Source organism: Eublepharis macularius, chromosome 9 (genome assembly GCF_028583425.1).
Source record: "Eublepharis macularius isolate TG4126 chromosome 9, MPM_Emac_v1.0, whole genome shotgun sequence".
NCBI lineage: Eukaryota > Metazoa > Chordata > Lepidosauria > Squamata > Eublepharidae > Eublepharis > Eublepharis macularius.
Genome location: NC_072798.1, coordinates 66879622 through 66900214, shown reverse-complemented (window position 1 = coordinate 66900214; position 20593 = coordinate 66879622). Strand labels below are relative to the sequence as shown.

General features: G+C 40.6%; 1 protein-coding gene across 1 annotated transcript in view; it reads right to left on the bottom strand.

The window, feature by feature from the left end:
• The window catches only part of TAFA2 (TAFA chemokine like family member 2), a 72781-nt gene extending 60954 nt beyond the window's left edge, over positions 1–11827 (bottom strand). Inside the window, exon 1 of the mRNA XM_054989130.1 lies at positions 11722–11827. Coding sequence (XP_054845105.1) covers positions 11722–11827 — 106 coding nt within the window. The remainder of the gene's footprint in view (positions 1–11721) is intronic.
• Positions 11828–20593: the final 8766 nt, after the last annotated feature.

Genomic DNA, 20593 nt, shown 5'->3' with positions numbered 1-20593 from the left:
TTACGAATATTTGTCTCAGAGATTCCATTCAGTTCATGCATAAATTTCTTCTGTGGATAAACCGATCCCATTAGGTCAGGGCACTGGGTTAGTTGCTAGCTATACACTAGAATGGCAATACTGGAAAAAAATAAGTTCTTCTACATTACAACACTTGCTTAATCTTCAGGAAAATAATCACTTGAGAAAGCAAGCATTTAAAAAAACTCTTGATCAGCAAAGATCAAGGGAAAGGTTAATCCTACCAAATGGAAGAACAGTTAAAGAAATTAAAATTGCTGATTGGTATATATGATTGAATGACCATCTGTCCTAGAAAGGTAACATATAAAAAACGAACACCCCCTCCCCAATTCTAAAATCTTAAGCTTTCTAAATGATCTACACAACTTTTAAAAGATTAATTATGCAGCAATGGCATAATCCTGCAGCAAGCTAAACATGCTTTTAAAGAAACCAAGCAATTGGAAATATTTATATAGATCTCAGCTACTATTAAGGGCAACTATGGAGGCAGAGCAGCAACTGCACCACACAGATATATTAGGTTCTAACCATGGACTCCTACTAGGGTTGTCAGTCCCCTGCTGGGTGTGAGGGCTCCCACCCTCCACCCTCACCCCCCACTTACCTAGTTGGCGGGGGGGGGATCAGGCTGGATTCTGGCCAAATCAGGCTGAATCAGGCCACTGTGGAGTACAGCAGTGCTCCTGCATGCCACAGCAGCCTGATTTGTCCTGAATCAGACCTGATTCAACCCCCTGCGGAGCGCAGGAACGCTCCCAGGTCATCACATAGGCCTGGATAAGTTTGCACACTGTTGGTGGGAATGCCCACATTTGGAGAACTTCTGGAAAGAGATTTTAAGACAAATAAAAGTAATTACAGGTTACTTGATCCCATTAGACTCTAAATTGATTTTTTTGGACCAATGGGATACTATCATAATTCCTCCTATTAGGAAAGAACTCTAAATTGATTTTTTTGGACCAATGGGATACTATCATAATTCCTCTTATTAGGAAAGAACTCATTCGCAGCCTATTAACGACAGCTAAATATTTAATAGCAACCAATTGGAAATCATCAAAAAACCCTACAATAGGAAATTGGTTCCTCAAAATTTGGGATCACTTCATTCAAGAAAAAATTCATGACAAGATGTTTCAATCATTGCATTATCTGAAAGAAACTGACTTCATGCCCAAATGGTACCCGTTTTTTGAATACTTAACAATTAATAATTTGCATCCTCCTAAATATTTACATTACATTTCATCGTCGTAATGAATATTTAGCAGATAATTCTCAATCTAGGTCACTCTGTATATGAAGAACACACAATATAAGAGCTTACTTTATAAGTTACAGTTATAGGACCTTTTACGTATATTGTTTTGTTATCATTATAAACTTTACTAAGTGTTAACATGTTCAATTCAATAATGTAACTTGCTGAATTGCATATGTATTTATATTGTTTTTCTATTTGTTTTGGTAATTCTATAATAATTTTTTTTTTTTAATCACACAGGCCCAGAGCATACGTGCCAGGTCTTCAGCCTCCTGCTGGGAGGGTAAGGAGACCTGGCAACCCTATCTCCTATTTATGAACAATGTGATCTTTATCTGAGAAGATCTGGTTGATACTTGGGCTCATGTTCTTTTTCCCACTGAACTTAGCACCATGAGAACCAGTGTCTAAACAATTAGTTACCAAAGGAACAAACAAGATCATAAGAATACTACCCTACTTCCACAAGCCATGATGCACACTGAAGATTCTACACATGATAGGAGATGGTGTGACAAGCTTGCTTCTGCACCCTACTACATTTTAATGTCCATCTTTACTGCTTCAAACCAAGAGGCAGGGTATAAATTACTTGGAGCAGGATGTGAGCCTATTTAAAATTACATATTAGGGATACAATAAATACTATTACTTTTCACTGTTCTATAACTTAAATGAGAAAAGGAGAAAATCCAAATAAGTATGTTCTTCAAATCTTTTTTGTAGAGAAAAAACATTTTATGCCATTGATAACTTATAATGCTATATTGAAAGCATTCACAATAACGTTAACTGTGATCAGATCAACAACACGGACAGCAAATCAGAAAAAAAAACTATCACTCCTGTTCTCATCATGTTTCTAAAGAGTGTTGCTGTGACGGGCTCAGCTTCAGATGCTGAGATTTCCAGTCAGTGAGCTATGATGGACATGTTTCCTCCCCTCCCCCCACATGGGGCTAGCCTGAAATGGCAGTTGGGGGATGGAATGTTGGGGGAAGCTGTCAGTTGGAGTTGGAGAGAAAACAAGAGAGTGAAAGGGAGTTGGAGCCTGGCTTTAGACCAGAGAGGGTCAGCCAGAGAATCCTCTGTAAGAAGAAATAATGTTTGTGAAACACTTTTAGTCCTAGGACTAAGTGGGGAAAACCAGCACTAACTCCTACTTAGACTCAAGAGATCTGGGAATTATAGAGGGCCGAGGAAGTGGGTAGAGAGGAGTCTCCCCTTCAGTGCCAGGAACAGGGTTATAGCTCATAACTATAATGCCTGCCCAGTATCTAGGAAGGGTTTGTCTCAGTGGAACACCCTAAGGTCTGGAGACGAGGGAAAGTTGTGCTGTGTTTGTGTTTGAGTATATAAAGTGTAACATCTGTGAAGCAGTGTCAACCTCTGAAAGAAGCCAGCAACCTAGTGTTAAACCAAGTGTTTTGTGCCTCACACCAGTGAAGTTGCTGTATAAAAACCTTTCTGTTACTTAAGTTCAAATATCTGCCTACCTGCCTTTTGACTTTAACCTACTGTAAATAAATCTTCAGTTATGTTTTGAACCTCCTCAAGCCTTGTGTGCCAGTTTCTGCTAAAGGGAAGCGAAAACTCCTGATCTGTTCCCTACTAAGACCTGGCTGGGTAACCATTTTTAATAATCCTTAAGGGTGGGACAAGAAGGAAAGTTGAAGCTTAACATCAACCATGCTACCAGAGCCTTCGCAGCCCAGTATACAGCTTTACAGGCTTAAAGAGGAGTTTTACCTCAGGGTAGGGGAAGTTCAGCCTAAGCCTGAGTTGGACATGGGTTTGTGGCAGTTACCAACTCTGGCCTGGAAAATTCTTGGAGATTTGAGGGCAGTGCATGTGGAGAGGAGAATTTGGGCAGGAAGTTCACCTAGAAATTATGATCTCTAGGGGACTTAACATTGTAGTCTGAAGATTAGTTATAATTCCAGGAATATCCCAACCCCTACCTGCAAGTTGGCAATCCTACTACTAAATAAATCCAAGTAATATATTATAATTACATGGATAACATAGTAAGAGAGTTGTCATTTTTTCAAAGTAGCCCCGCACAATTCTGAAGTTGGCAATTTATTACTTACTAAGCAGTAGATAAGACTTCAACAGGGTTTGTTCAAAAAATAGTATATTGGGGGCATGGCTTTGACAGTGTGCCGTGCAGAAGCCATTATCTGTTGCTCCCACATCTCTTGCTTTTAAAATAACTTTAACTTATTAATTTGAAACAAATTAGTCTTGGAAAATGCCACCCAAGGCTTTGAAGGCTAAACAGAAACTAAAGAATGTCGGGGGAGCGTCTTCATTAGAGGACTCTTTTGCTTCAGCAGAAGCAGCCAGCACCTCCATAGCCTCATCGAGTCATGAAGATAAAAACAATGCAGGCTCGCTCCTAATGACAACTTTCTTATTAGAGAAACAGCGTCAAGAATTAAAACAAGATATGATGGACATGATAACTCCTTTAGCTCATATGGATGAACTGGAAACTCAGCATAAGCAAACGGCTCAAAAAGCAGAAGATGCTTTAAAGAAAGCTGATGGATTGGAATAACTTCTCAAGATGGCTGGTCCAGAGAAAAAATCATGATACTGGATTCTCGTTTAAGAGATAAAAATTTAAAATTTCGTGGATTTTCATCATATGCTGAAGCAGCAATGGAACTCACTATTTTTATCGTGTCCTGGTTGGCTACTTTGCTAAAACTGGAGGAGGGGGTGATGCCTTTAATTGTGAGAGCCTACCGAGTTGGCAAAACAACAAATATTTCTGAGGCAGCCTCTCCCAGTAGAGATATAGTGGTGGAGTTTGCTGATTACCGGACCAGGAAGAGAATCTTCATGGAAGCATGCCAGCAGAACGGTTTGGAATTCCAAGGAAGTAAGATATCTGTATTTTCTGACCTCCCTTCAGAAATGCTCAAGATTCATAGAGACTTATGTAAAACCCACTATTTCTAAACTGCAGGCAGCTGGGGGTAAATATCGTTGGCTACGATCTGGCAAAATGTTTGTGGAGTATAACCAAGCTCAATATATTGTCTATGACCATGCTTCTGGAACAGCTCTACAATCTGCACTGGGACTGTCTACTTTAGAGCAAGTGGGAACTAGAGCTGAAAAAAGAAAGACTCAATCTACATTGACTTTAGCTAAAAGCAACAAATGTTTTGTTACTGAAGAAGCAGAAGATGGAAAAATAGAAATAGAGGGACTCTAAGTTCTAAACTTTGAAAAGTCTGAAGATGTTTCAATTAGTAAGATGAATATGTAACAATCCTGAATTTTCTGTATGAAAGGAGCTGGGGGATATCGGTAGTAATTAGGTATGTGCTCCAACATCATAGGCCTATGGGTGAGGCAGGATGTCCTTTTTTGGGTCTTCTTTCCCAGCCCATCACTTGGGCTTCCCTAGACCTGTTCAGTTTTTTCGAGTCTCTGTATATATACCTGTCTGATAATTAGTTGTATGATATGGTTCAATATAAGATAGAAGATCTCAAAGAACCTGAGAAGTTAGAGATTGTTTATTGTATCATAGCATTTAGAAATCATCATGTTGTAAAGTTAAGTAAGGGGAAAAGAAGAACATAGCTTAAATATAGGACCAGCAATGACACTGTGCTATCACTATCTAATGTTAACTTCAAGTTAGATTGGATGTGTATTGTAGATTCTCTATAAGGACTTAAAATAATATACTTCAAATGTATTTTTGTTTGGTTCTGAGATAATATACTTCAAATGTATTTCTGTTCGGTTCTGTATCGTAATTAATTAGTTGTATATGGTTCTTCAATAAAACTTTATTTTAAAAAAATAGTACATTGGACAAAAAATATTATATGGGGCAAATGGCATCTTTATATTGCAGAAACTGGTGTTTAACAGCCATAATATGAGGTTGTCCTGGAGCTAATATTATGCCTTGTTCTTCTTTTAACCACAAGGCAGTAAAATGTTAGGTGGCCCTACATGAATGACTGCAGAGAATTTGCTGTTGGTTGGAATTTCTTGAACCTGAAAATTCTATCCACAGTTCTTGGCTGTGGCAGGTCAAAGTGTAGGATATTAAGAACAATTTATTCATGTTCCAAGGCCTGTTCATTTAAAAAATCCACTCCAAAGCTATGAGTTTTCTTCGACACTTTCTTACCATTTATTCACACTGCTATGAGCTAGATCAGTCACATGAAAGCTACTAGAGGAGTTAGCCGTGTTAGTCTGTAGTAGCAAAATCAAAAAGAGTCCAGTAGCACCTTTAAGACTAACCAATTTTATTTTATTGTAGCATAAGCTTTCGAGAATCAAGTTCTCTTCATCAGATGCCTGATCCGAACTGGTCAAATACAGAAGAGGAGGGGAGGGGAAAGAACAGGACATATATCACAAGAAGACAGAATGCAATTAGTGTGAAGGCAATCAAAACATTCCTTTGCTTGTAAATGTAAACATCTCCTTTTGGTGTGGAGTCAGTTTGCCGCAGTGAAGGTATACAATTCCTATGTAGTATAAGCCCTCGATAACCACAGCTCTCCCTGCCAGCTGCATCTGACAAAGAGAACTGTGGTCCCCGAAAGCCCACAGGCACTCAGGCTGAGATAATTGACAAACAAAGCCCACACCAGGCGTCTCTGGGCTCCCCCAGACCACACCTCTGTAAAGGAAATCTGTTACCTGTGATAATGTGATAACCATTCATAGTCTCTATTCAGTCCCAGCTTGACAGAGTCAAATTTGCATATGAATTCCAATTCAGCAGCCTCCCGTTGGATTTTGTTTTTGAAGGGTTTCTGTTGAACCACAGCGACTTTTAAGTCTTTGGTGGAATGTCCTGGTAGATTGAAGTGTTCTCCCACTGGTTTTTGGACGTTTCCATTTCTAATGTCAGATTTGTGTCCATTTATTCTTTTGCGTAGAGGTTGGCTGGTTTGTCCAATGTACAGAGCAGAAGGACATTGTTGGCACATGAGGGCATATATCAGATTGGAGGATGAGCAGCTGTAAGAGCCAGAGACAGTGTAGTTGATGCCATTGGGTCCTGTAATTGTATTCCCTGGGTAGATATAGGGGCAGAGCTGGCATCTGGGTCTGTTGCAGGGCCTGGTACCTGTGCTGGTGGCCCTGCTGGCCGATTCATGATTGTAAGTGAGAAGTCGTTTAAGATTGGGGGGCTGTCTGTAGGCAAGGAAAGGTCTTCCACCCAGGACTTGTGAGAGAGAGGTATCATTTTCCAGGATGGGTTGTAGCTCCCTGATGATACGTTGGATGGGTTTGAGCTGGGAGCTATAGGTGACAACCAGTGGTGTTCTGTTGTTAGTTCCTTTAGGTATGTCCTGGAGCAGACTGTTTCTGGGTACTAGTCTGGCCCTGTTGATTTGTTTCTTCACTTCATTTGGTGGGTACTGTAGTCTCAAAAATGCTTGTTGTAAATCTCTTAAGTGTGAGTCTCGGTCGAGAGCATCGGACCAGATACGGTTGTAACGTAAGGCTTGGCTGTAGACAATAGACCGAGTGGTATGTTTAGGGTGGAAGCTGGAGGCATGTAGATATGAGTATCAGTCTGTTGGTTTCCGGTATAAGGTGGTATTTATTCGTCCATTATGTAGTTGTACAGTGGTGTCCAGGAAGTGTACCTGTTGTGTAGAGTGGTCCAGGCTTAGGTTGATAGTAGGGTGAAAGTTATTGAAGTCCTGATGAAATCTCTCAAGGGCTTCCTTCCCATGGGTCCAAATGATGAAGATGTCATCCAGGAATCTTAAGTATAGTAGTGGTTCCAGTGGATGGGAGCTGAGGAAGCGTTGCTCCAAGTCTGCCATGAATATGTTAGCATATTGTGGTGCCATGCGTGTGCCCATGGCTGTGCCATTCACCTGTAGATATAAGTTGTCACCAAATTCGAAGTAATTGTGAGTGAGTATGAAGTGACAAAGTTCAGTGGCGAGGTGTGCTGTGGTTTTGTCCGTGATAATATTCCGTATGGCTTGCAGTCCATCTGCATGTGGGATATTGGTGTACAGGGCCTCCACATCCATGGTTGCTAGGATGGTGTCATCTGGTAGGTTGTCAATGGACTGTATTTTCCTGAGGAAGTCAGTGGTGTCCCGTAAGTAGCTGCGTGTGCTTGTGGCATAGGGCCTGAGGATAGAGTCCATGTATCCCGAGACTCCTACTGTGATGGTGCATTTTCCTGAAACAATTGGGCGTCCTGGGTTACCTGGTTTGTGGATTTTGGGTAGTAGGTAGAATCTTCCTGGTCGTGGTTCCTGGGGTGTGTCCATATGGATGCATTCTTGTATGTCCGTGGGGAGTGTTTTTAATATTTTATTGAGTTCCCTTTTGTATTGCTCCGTGGGGTCAGAAGGTAGTATTTTATAGAATGTTGTGTTGGAGAGTTGTCTTTCTGCTTCTTGTATATAATTTTGTTTGTCCATGATGACAACTGCTCCGCCTTTGTCAGCTTCCTTGATTACGATGCCAGAATTATTTTGGAGGCTGTTTATGGCCTCTCTTTCTCCACGGCTGAGATTCTGCTTAAGGTGTTGTTGTTTGTCAATTATCTCAGCCTGAGCACGTCTACGGAAGCATTCAATGTAAAAGTCCAATGAGGAGTTACGGCCCTCGGGGGGTGTCCATGTGGAATTCTTTTTCCTGGAGTTTTGTAATGGTGGTTGTGTATTGCTGGGTTGGGGGTGTGGGGGCTGCTGAGGCTGCTGTGATGGTGTCTGTTCAGTGCTTTGTTCATCGTTTTGTTCAGCAGAGTAGTTGAAGAATTCTTTCAGTCTTAGGCGTCTAAAATAGGCCTCCAGGTCTCCACAAAGTTGTATGGTTTGTGTGGGTCTGGCTGGGCAAAAAGATAGTCCACGTGAGAGGACTGATTCCTCTGCTGGGCTCAGCTTGTAACTGGAAAGATTGATGATGTTGCTTGGTGGATCCAAAGTGTTTTTGCTCTCTGTTGCAGGCAGGAGTTTTGAGAATTTCTTCTCCTTCTTGTTCTGTAATTCAGTGAATAGATTGCAATAAATAGTTTCTCTGGTTGTGGTAAACATCTGCCAGTTCCCGGTCTGTGCAGAAGGGGTGTACTTCATGGAAAGCTACTATCACTCACTGAATTCAGCAGCATAGCTCAGCTTTTGTCATTCAGTTACAACCACAGCTTTCCAAGTAACACAATCTTTCTCTTCATACATTTTAGCATAAAGGCGGCCAACCTTTTTTGTAGGGTAGTTTTTGTAGTCCTTTAAAGTGGATTATATATTTTAAATTAAAAAAATACAACCTGATACACAAAAAAATAAGGCTTTTCCTGATATGGAATTAGAGACGGGAAAAACTTCACTTGAAAAACTGCTGCACATCAGGCTATAGTTAAAACTGCAGTTTAAGACTGGTAAAAAAAATAAACCTCAGTAAACCAGCTTGTAACCTGCTTGTAAGACAGACTCATGCAGCTTATTGCATTTTGGCACCCATACTTTGTCCTTTTTATTTTATGTATCAAGAAGATACAAAAAGGTAAGACCACAATCCACAGATAGCAGTATTCAAACCAGATTCCAAAGGATTATTTTTGGCTTTCTGGATCATAGCAAGTTGACAATCAGTGGAAGAGTCTAAAATTAATTGCATTTCAAAAGGAAACATCTAGATCAGATTAAAATGTGGAAGAACATAACTTTCATTTGAACTCAGATATTACCTGCTAGGGCTGCATATACATATTATACAAGAATGAAATTATTTGTTTATTATTTTATTTATTTTTTCAATTTATATACCGCCCATCCCCAGGGGCTCTGGGCGGTGAACAGTTAAAATCGATAAAAACAAAAACTAAAATCAATATACAAATAATAAAACAAATTAACAAGGTGCAGTGGTGGGGAGAACCCTCCCCCACCCCAAAGGTGGGAGGCCGACATGGCACCGCCCCCTTCAATCATCCAACGCCTGGCGGAACAGCTCTGTCTTACAGGCCCGGCACCGCCCCCTTCAATCACCCAACGCCTGGCGGAACAGCTCTGTCTTACAGGCCCGGCAGAGCGTTCCACCAGGCTGGGGCCAGGACTGAAAAGGCCCTGGCCCTGGTTGAGGCGAGGCGGGCTTCCTTAGGGCCGGGGACCACAAGTGAATATTTATTCGCTGATCGAAGCGATCTCCAGGGAACGTACAGGGAGAGGCGGTCCCGAAGATATGCCGGTCCCAACCCACTCAGGGCTTTAAAGGTAAGAACCAACACTTTGAACCTGATTTGGAATTCAACCGGAAGCCAGTGCAGCTGGCGCAGGACAGGTGTGATGTGTGACTGGTAAGGTATACCAGTCAGGACCCGTGCCGCCGCATTCTGGACCAGTTGTAGTTTCCGGATCAGGCCCAGGGGTAGCCCAGCATAGAGTGAGTTACAGTAATCTAGCCTGCAGGTGACCGTTGCATGGATCACTGTAGCCAGGTCCTGGGGCGTCAGGTAGGGGGCAAGTTGCCTGATCTGACGAAGATGGAAAAATGCAGACTTGGCAACCGCCGTGACCTGGGCCTCCATCGATAGGGAGGCATCCAGGAGCACACCCAGACTCTTTACCACTGGCAAAGTTGCCAGTGGTGTCCCATCCAGGGCAGGGAGCTGGATCCCAACATCTGGCAGCCCCCGTCCCAGCTGCAGGACCTCTGTCTTCACTGGGTTCAATTTCAGCCTGCTCTGTTTCAACCATGCCGTCACAGCCTCCAAAGCTCTGGCCAGATTGTCTGGGGCTGTGTCTGGCCGGCTGTCCATCAACAGAAAAATTTGGGTGTCATCCGCATATTGATGACAACCCAGCCCAAACCTCCGCACCAACTTGGTGAGGGGGCGCATATAGATGTTAAATAACATCGGGGAGAGTATCGCCCCTTGGGGAACCCCGCACACCAAAGGGTGACGGGGTGATAGATCTCCCCCGAGCGCCACCCTCTGTCCCCGGCCCTGGAGAAAGGAGACCAGCCACTGTAAGGCTTTCCCCCTAATCCCCACGTCGGCAAGGCGGCTGGCCAACATATCATAGTCAACCGTGTCAAACGCTGCTGTGAGATCAAGTAACACAAGCAGCGCTGACCCGCCTCGATCCAGATGCCTGCGAAGGTCGTCTGTATTTGTATCTTGTATTTGAATTTTTTTAAAGAGGCAGTTTTCCATAAGCATAAAACCATTTTCTGGTTTTGGCAACTCAGTGCTAACATGATAAAACACTCTAAATTACAAAGGTGCAAGCATTATTTTTTAGTCTTCAAAAACCTTTCTCCCTTTCTCTGTTATACAATGCTATTTAAACCATATTTAATTTGTAATGTTATTCAACCTATTGTGGTTTATGCTAACAAAATTTGAAAGAGAATCTGAGACTGAACACAGAATGAGGACTGTACTTCAAGACTATTTTTCATAACAAAAACTACAGCTAGCATTGTAAGATGGTTTTGTTTACCATCAGAATTCTGTCCCCTATTCATCTATAAATGAAGAGATACTATTCTTAGGAGCAGGGTTCCTGGTCATAAAAGTAAACCAAAGACAGCTTTCTCCAAGTTGCTAGATAAGTTGACAGTGTTACACTGTCAACTTCAAACGCAAGATTGTTAGCCTCCAGGTGGGGCATGGAGATCTCCTGGAATTACAACTGCTCTCCAAGCCACAGAGATCAGTTCCTATAGAGAAAATGGCTGCTTTGGAGGGTGGACTCAATGGCATTATAACCTGCTGAACTCCAGCCCCTCCCCAAATCCCACCCTGATCAGCTCCACCCCAAAATCTCCAGGTATTTCCCAACCCTGAGCTGGCAACCCTAAATAGTGGCAGATTACCATCAAGGAGAAGAGCTATTTCTATAAAGAGAAGAAAGGTCTCTTAAGTCTTTCATTTCTTGGGGGAAAAGCCAAGACTGCTCAGTGCAAACACATCCTATCTCTCCCCCTTCCCCCAGCCACAAAATTCATCTGCATTGATAACTAGAATGCTACAGCACCATACATATTCCTGAAGATTGTTTTTTATGAGCCTCATTTCATGAACTCATCTACAGCACTTCTATGCACTGTTCGTTGAATCAGTTTTTATGAGAGAAACAACTTTATTATATGCTTATTCAATCTTTCAAGTTTACCATCCCAGGATAACAAAATAGAAAATATGGTGATAAAATAGAAATTCATTAAACAGTGTTGAGTGTAACGTTTCTTCAGCAGTATCACAGGAAAACGTAATTATGTTCTCGAAGTGACATACCTTATAGAAAACTTTTTCTATTACTGATTTCCGCATTGAACAATTACAAGAAGCCAACAAAGAAATATTACATAATTGTTTAAAGTTAGATAGGCCTTGCTGTAAAGCACCTGTGGACGACTCCACATAAGTACCATAGGTGCAATGTAGTACAATTTCTTACCTTTGTGATGGTTTGCCCCAGATGCTATTTTCCCCCACAATGTTACAACAAATATTATTATTAGCAGTTTTCCTTTTGTTGCTTTCTGTAAGTATCTTTTATTCATCCTAGAAAAGAAATAAAACAGACAAAATGAAAACAGTTCATAAAGTACTTATTTCCATATTCCCCCACTCCCCAACTTTGTAAAAGTAGATGAAATGCATTCCTAAGATAACAGGCGGCCATCCCTGGAACTGAGATTCTTAGGTTAGTCACTCAGCAGGGCCCATGTGGTGTGCCCGCTGGCCTTAGCAGGGAATTAGATAAAATTCATTCCATTTGCTTAGGCTGGTCTTTTTGCACATTAGGAAAATGCTTCTATATCGATTTTAGATGTGCTAGATGTTTAGTCAATAACTTCTGAACAGGAAAAGGAGCAAATCTTCTTTTAATGCTACCAAGGCTCTACTCTCAAACACATTAGCTGGTACAAATGTAACTGTAGTATTTGGTGGCCACACCAGCAAAGTAAAGGCATAATTCTGTTTTGTTTGTTCTATCACAATCTCCAAGACCTCCATCAGTGATCCATTTTAGAAACTTATGACAAACCCCACCTCCTCCAGCAGCATGCTTGACATTCCTCCTAAACAAAAGAATATGTAACTTGAAATGCAATCCTAAACAGAATTGTGCCTTTATAAGAAACAAACTAGATGTTACTTTTTTCAGGAGTTACTTTTTTCAGCCCCTCCTCCACCTGAACTGCTGCTCCTATCAGAATTGGGGGCATCTGTATTTCTGACATACAAGCTGCCAAGTCCCCTTGGCAAACCTGTGAAAAAGCAACATACAGTTTGACTGAGAGCTGATTGAAAGGAGTAACTGCATTGTTAGCAACTAGGTGGCTGGCAACTAACATGAACATATATTATAATGATAGCAATGGAGAAGTTTCATGGGGAGGACATACCCATTAATGACTTCTTATTTCCTAGTTCTGTACAGGTCTTTCTCAAGCAACTTAAAGGAGAAGGAAAACTAACAGGTCCAAAATTGTCATGCTATGGAGAACGAATGTGTGACAAGTCATCATACCTATGCAACAATCATGTAAAAATGCACACACAACCTTTACAGTATATTGAAATGTACATAGGTAGAAGCCAGTGCCAGCTTTTACCAGCTTGAAGAATTTCAGAAAATGTGAAAAATCAATTTGTCCACATACATTGCAACACCCAAGTGAAAATGTATGTACTACTATACAATTCTAAAATCTAATCTGCAAACTAGTTCGGTTAGCAATGAAACCTCACATCAGTATAGCATGTAGATATACTGACTGGTATAATACAGAAATATGCTGGCATACCTGGAGATTCGCCACTGTGGCATTCTGCGGGTGTCACATCACTGTGAACTCAGTGGTGGTACTAGACTTCCCAAGTGTCCATCACTGGCGAGCAAACTCCAGTTTGTCCCTCTACCACCAGCAGGTAACCTGAGCAAAAAGGTGGCATGTGTGCTCCAGCCAGTGTGATGACATCACTTCTGGAATAGCATCACTTCTGGAAGTGATGTTATTGCTCAGCTCCTGTGCTTTGTGCAGGGCTAATTTCAACCCCAAACAGGCTGATTCTCAAAGAATTGGTGGTGTGCACAGGAGCGCTCCCGTGGTGACTGTAAAGACATCACTTCTAGTCATGATGTGCCAGCTGGGAGTTTAAGCACACATGTGAGGACTAGTGAGTACTGCACCGTACCCCCACTGGTTGCTGGGTAACCTTGGTTGGTATGGCTGCACTTGTTGGAATAAGACACTGGCCTAATTTGAACTGAAAGAGTAAACAGTGCTTGCAGGTGGAGAAGGGGCTTGATACTTCCTATAGTTTCTGTATAGTGTCTGTTTATCTGTTGCTATAGAACTGGCCCTTCCCTGCAGAGAGTAAAGATTCCTTCTATGTCAGTTAAGATGTCTGTTGCTGTATCTGCCTCTCTCTCCTGTGTACAAGTCATGAACATCTGTATCTCACAGTTTGCTGTTTATTTTACTGTAAATAGATATTAAATGAAGATTCTATTTATCTTCTTACATGATTTTACATCACACTGGATTCTTCTGTTGACTCTGCTATATGGTGGTATATACTGCACTTGGTGAGTGAAGGGATATTGCCCCATCATGAGAGTTGTCAGGGATATTTAATTATATCTCCCCCCTCTCACAAAGGGGTTATGGGCCCAGTCAGTGAAGAGAAGTAAATATCTGCAAGATAAATAAGAGAAAACATAATGGCCACATATTTAAAGGCAGTGAAATTGCTAGAGCCTCCTGTGCCTGTTCTAACCTCCAGTAACTATCCTTTATGGAAGTTCAGAATGGAGAATGAGCTGGTGAAGAAGGATTTGTAGGAAACAGTGGAACAAATCCCACCAGAAGAAGCCCCAAAAGTGAATTGGGATAAACAAGACAGAAAGGCAAAGGCAGAAATTGCAAATTATGTGAGTGATAGTGACTTACACCACATAAGAGACTTTAAGACTGCCAGAGAACTGTGGCTGGGACTGGGAGAATTATATGAGAGAAACTCACTGAATGAAAGACTGTACTTGTCAAGAAAGTTGTTTAATATAAAATTAAACAAAGGTGGTGATCTAGAAAAGCATGTAAGTCAAGTGACAGAGTTAATGGATCACCTGAATACCACAGGCAAGAAATTTGATGAAGAGTACAAAATCATTTTAATTCTGTCAAGCCTGCCAGAAAGTTACAGCTCTTTGATACATGCACTAGAGACAAAAGATGAACTTTCTAAAAATATGTTGTCTCACGACTTAAGGAAGAGGTATCTAGGAGAGCAGAGAAGGCAGCAGCGAGTGAGACACAAGCATTTTCTGCACAAAGGACTGAGTATAATTTTAAACATAGAACCACTTTACAAGGTGCAAACAAGATAAAACTAGAAAATGCTTTTCTTGTGGAAAAACAGGTCATTTGTCTCAAGACTCTAAAACAAAGTGGTGTTAGCAAAGAAAAACAACAAAAGTAGAAGCAAAAGACACATGAAAAATGTTTCTGTTGCTCACCAGAATAATTTAGTAATTTCAGAGTGCGGAAGAAATAAGGATATTAATACTAAATCCTCTGGTTGTATAATTGATTCAGGTGCTTCCATGCACATGACCTGTAATTCTGAGTTCTTCAAAGAATTGAATGAAACCTCATCAGAGGATGTCATAATTGCAAATGGCAATAAAATAGCTGTACAAGGAAAAGAAGAAGGCTTGCTTAAATGTGTAGCAGGAGGAAGAATTGTCTACAATGAGGTGAAAAATATGGTTTACTTGACAGAATTAACAGTTTAAGTATATCTGCTTTGACCAAGCGTCGTTTTAATATAAATTTTAATTGAAACAGATGTACAATCACTAGAAATGGTGTTCTATGTGCTCAAGGTTTTGAAAATAATAGAGTTTTTGTTCTAGATACAGGTCAAGAGAGAGAGAATTTGGTCAAACTGAGTTCAAGCATGAGATGTATTCATTTGTGGCATAAAAGGCTCGGTCACAGAGACTACAAAGTAATAGAAGAAATGCAACAGAAAGGTTTGGTAAGAGGAATGGAAATTAAACCTTGTAAAATTGACTTAAATAGGGGAAAATGTGAAAATTGTTGGGAAGGGAACAAGGCCTTCTTTCCCTAAACAAAGTCAGAGAAGTTCAACAAATCCTTGGCGGCTTATTCATGCAGATATTTGTGGTCCAATTCAACAAATGTCATGTGGACAAAATAGATATATATTAACATTTATTGATGATTTTTCCATATACTGTGTAACTTATCTTTTGAAAGAAAAGTCAGAAGCTGCAGAAAAGATGAAGTACTATGTTGCAAGTGTTGAGAATCTATTTGGGAGAAAACCACAAGCGATACTTTCAGACAATGCTGATGAGTTTATGTCACACCACATCAAGTCTTATTTGAATAAAAATTGAATAGAGCACTTGCACACTGTTACATTTACCCCAGAACAAAACGAAGTGGCGGAAAGAATCGCTATTTGATGGAAATGGTTGGATGTATGTTATCAGATTCTAACTTGCCACATAAATATTGGGGTGAAGCTGTGATGACTGCAACATATTTCCAGAATAGACTGCCAACAAAGACTACTAATAAGACAGCATTTGAAGTTTGCTTTGGAAGAGTGCCAAACATAAGTCACATTAGAATGTTCCTAATAGGAAAAACATTAAAGAGGAATAGATCAATATTAATTGGCCAACTGAAAAGGATGGAGTAAAAATATTCTTAGAAGAGAAAATAGAAAGCAAGTATCCACGTACAGGGAATTCACAAACAGAAGGGGAAACAGAGACTGAGAAAGAAACTGAATGTGAACATTTGGAAGAACAAGAAGAACCTTCTATTAGACCATCATCTAGAATCAATAAAGGAGTGCCAGCAGAACGGCTGTCATACACAGCAAAGGCAGTATAGAATAGCGAACTGACAACGTGGAAAGAAATAGACAAATTACCTGTGGAAGAAGCAGCCAAATGAATATCAGTGGCCAAGGAAGAAACTGAAGCATTGAATAAAAATAATACTTGGACACTTACTAAGTTGCCAAAAGATAAAAAGGCTATTGGTTGTAAGTGGGTGTTTAAGAAAAAAGATCAGGACGGAAAGGTACAACGATATAAGGCAAGGTTAGTGGCAAAAGGGTATATGGAAAAACATGGAGAAGATTATGACAGAACATTTGCTCCTGTAGTAAAGTACAGTACAATTAGAGCTTTGCTTAGTGTTGCTGCATTTAAACAACTTCATGTAGAACAACTAGATATAAAGTTAGCTTTCTTAAATGGAGAAATTGAAGAACTATATATGCAACAACCAGAAAGGTTTGAAATGAGGCAAGGACTAGTTTGTAAGTTACAAAAAGAAATCTATGGTTTAAAACAGGCTACTACAGCATGGAATGATAAATTAAACAAATTGCTTTTACAACAGGGTTTTATACCAAGTAGAGCTGATCCATGTCTTTTTACAAAACAACAAAATGGAAGAATAACTTATTTATGTAGATGATATGATATTGTGTAGCGAAAACAAACAAGAATGTACAAAAATTGTTGAATGTTTAAATAAAGAAGTAGAAGTTAAGAGACTTGGTAATTTATCTTATTATTTGGGTATGCACGTAGAAAGAGAAGATGATAGTTTTCTTCTCAAATAAAAACAGAAAATTGTTGACTTGATAGAATTTATGGGTTTAAAGGAAGCAAATGTTGTGACAACTCCAATGTGTACTGATTTCATTTCAGAAAAGGATGAAAGTGAACGTTTACCTGATAATGAATTGTACAGAACAGTTACAGGGAAATTATTATTTTTAGTCAATACATGCAGACCTGATAATGCATTTGCAGTGGGTATACTGTGTAGGAAAGTGAGTTCGCCCACTAATCGGGAATGCACTAAAAAGGTTAGTGGGGTATTTGAAAGGCACTATTGATCTTAAGCTAAAGTTAACAGTGACAACAGATCCTAAGTTAGTAGAGTATACAGATGTGGACTGGGTTGGAAACAAAACAGATCGTAAGTCTACAAGTGGTTTTCTATTTTTATTTGGAAATGGAGCCATAAGTTGGGCTAGCCAGAAACAAAACTCAGTCGTTTATTCTATGACTGAAGCAGAATATGTTGCTGCAGCAGAGGCATGCAAAGAAGCACAATGGCTTAGCTAGATTCTAGAAGATCTGGGAATGCCAAATTCAGGGCCTATTAAAATTATGGAAGATAATCAGAGTTGTTTGAAATTAGTGCAATCAAGAAAATAAATGCACGTACTAAACACATAGATATGTCATGCAATAAGAGACTTTGTGTCGGAAAGGGTTTATTGAAATGGAGTATTGCCCAACATTACAAATGATTGCTGAGGTCTTAACAAAGCCTCTAAGTAAAGACAATTTTGAAATAATGCGTAATGAATAGGGGTGTGCATTTCGGTAATCAGGTTACCGGAAAAAAACCGAAACAAACCTGTTTCGGTTTGTTTCGGTATTACCAAAATGTTTCATGATTACCGAAATGTTTCGGTAATACCAAAACAGCGATTACCGAAACGTTTTGGTATGTTTCAGCAATCGTTTCGGTAACCGCGACCGAGAATCGCCACAGTCTACGCAGGGGTAGAAGATGAGTGTGCCGACGGGCAGATGCGTGCATAGATTTTCCAGTTCCCATTTCGTGTTGAAAACACTTCTTCTTAGGCGCAATGAACATGGAAGGGCAGAGTTCTCCCAGTCACAAACACTCCTAGATCATGTCTTTTACTGTAAGGTTTACTGTCCGTGGATAACCTTACAGAAACTATAGAAAGTATCAAGCCCCTTCTCCACCTGCTCTGAGTGGGTGTTTAATCATCCTGAAGGGAGGTATATAAATGGGTGTTAAATCATCCTGAAGGGCGGTATATAAATCGAATGTTGCTGCTATCATCATCATCATCATCATCATCATCATCATCATCATCATCATCATCATCATCATCATCATGAGGTTTGACAGGGATATTTAATTATATCTCCCCCCTCTCACAGCACTGGCATTGGGCCAGGAAAGGAATGTAGCTTAGTTGTTATCCTCTCGGCCTACATTTCATTCCCAGTGCTGAGATAATGTCACATAAACATTACTATTTAACTCAAAAGGTGGGAAAATCTAGTATCTCTCATGAGCTTCCCACCATACCTGCATAGCTTTGGAAACTGATTAAGTCTACAGCCAATCACAGCTCTCCTAAACAGTAGATAAACTCCTAGCCAGTGCCACAAGTCTCCTGCCTCAGAGCCAAACTAAAAGTGATATCTTACACAGGTTGGACACTAGTCGGCTTCCCTCAAGTTTTGATGGGAAATGTAGGCATCCTGGTCTTGCAGCTGTAATGGAGAGCCAAGCTGTAAAACCAGGGTGCCTACATTTCCCATCAAAACTTGAGGGAAGCCGACTAGTGTCCAACCTGTGTAAGACGTCACTTGTAGTTTGGCTCTCAGCTGGTCACACATCTCAGATTACCAAATACAGGACCCTAATAGTAACACACTGATGGTGAAAACTTTTGGTAAAATGTTTGTTTCATAAGTTTTGCTGCTGAACAGATAGGCTGGTCTTCAGTCTAAAAAGTAGTAAGTCTCTTTAGTTATTATAAATATCAAATAAATTGCTATCTGCATATGTTGTTCTTGTTCACAAGTACTTCTGGTTTATCTGGACTGTGTCCTGTGTAGTAATTTTTTTATAACCTTTCCCTTCTATCCTGTCAGGTGTCTGGTTTCCTCCCAGACTATTGGGGAGGGGGGACAAAGTTGGAATACCATAGTTCTGCACACAGGCGCGCACAAGGAGGTGAGCAGGCTGGCCTGCCACATGCCTGGGAAACAGCCAGCCCATTTGCCTGCCCAGCCTGCTGTGTGCCCAGCTGCCTGCCTGCCTACTGGGCCTGCTATATGCCTGGAGAGTGAGCAGCTGGCCTGTGTGCACCCACCCCGCTTGTCCAAACACCCAGCCTGCCATGCACCCAGGAAGTGGCCCACTTCTTACACTCCAGTGATGATGTCACTGAAGTGACATCATCACTGTGGCATTGGGAACACATATATGCTTTGTGCACACAAAGGGAAAAAAGCACAGGTAAGTGCCAGGGAGGGAGGGAGAGCTATCTGACAACCTTATCCTTGCCTGGGAACAAATATTTTATTGCATGGACTGCTTCAATTACTACGTAACAGCTATTGAGCTGGAATCAATTCTGTAATCCCCCCAAATTGCTCAAAGACCACAAGTGGAGGGGAGCTTTTTTGTTCTACCTTTGCTGAATGCAGGCTCCAGTTTAGATACACCATTTCCTTCAACATCCATCTCTTATTCTATCTACAAAGTACTCAAAAGGATTACAAAATACTACAAAAACTGTAATAGTTCTGTATTCAGCTTGGCCAGTTGTCTTTCTAAACCCTTGTAAAATAATTGTTAAGCATTCAACATGAAATTTAACTTACACTTCAAGTCACACAATCTTTTCCATTATTTTTATCACTTTAAATTCTCATTCAGTATCTGTACTTAAATAGTCTACAGTGCAATCTTAAAGAGTGTTACACTCCTTTAAACTCACTGACTTCAATCGAATTTGTAAGGATGTAACCCTGCTTAGGACTGCTCTGTTAAGCAGCATTTACAAAAATCCTTATATGCAAAAAGTCTACAAATGGTGAATTAAATCTTCCTTATTGATCTCACGAAGGCTGAAAAGGAAAACAAGAAAAAACCTAGCTTTAAAAAATCTTTTACTGAAGTCCAAATTGCAATTTATATTATGATTTCTAACAGGCCCCTACAACAAAGGAAGTGTTTTCAAAGAACAGTAGGGGTTATCGATACTATGTTTGCCTCACACATCCAAAGCACAGGTGTTTCCTAAGGAGAATCAATATAGGTGAGATTTTAATTAACCAGCTGGTGTTGATTCCATGCTCAGTGCTCAACATTTTAACAGACATAACCTGTACTAGGGGAGAGGGAAGACTGGGGGAGGGGCATTCTCAAGGAAAACTAATTGGGAATGAGGATGTAGTGCTTCTTGGAACAGGAAGGGGACACATCTTATTTGGGTATTCTTAAATACTGGCTGGTCTTAAACGCTTTAACGCTTCCTGCTACAAGCAATGAGCCGATTCTTGTAGGCAGTTCAGCAGCTTATGAGCTGCTTGAGCCTGTTTGGTGGGTTACTTTCCACATATATGAACAGTGCAGTTGACAGTATTTCATACATGTATGTTCCTACACAGTCCAATGAGTATTCCTATACACACACAC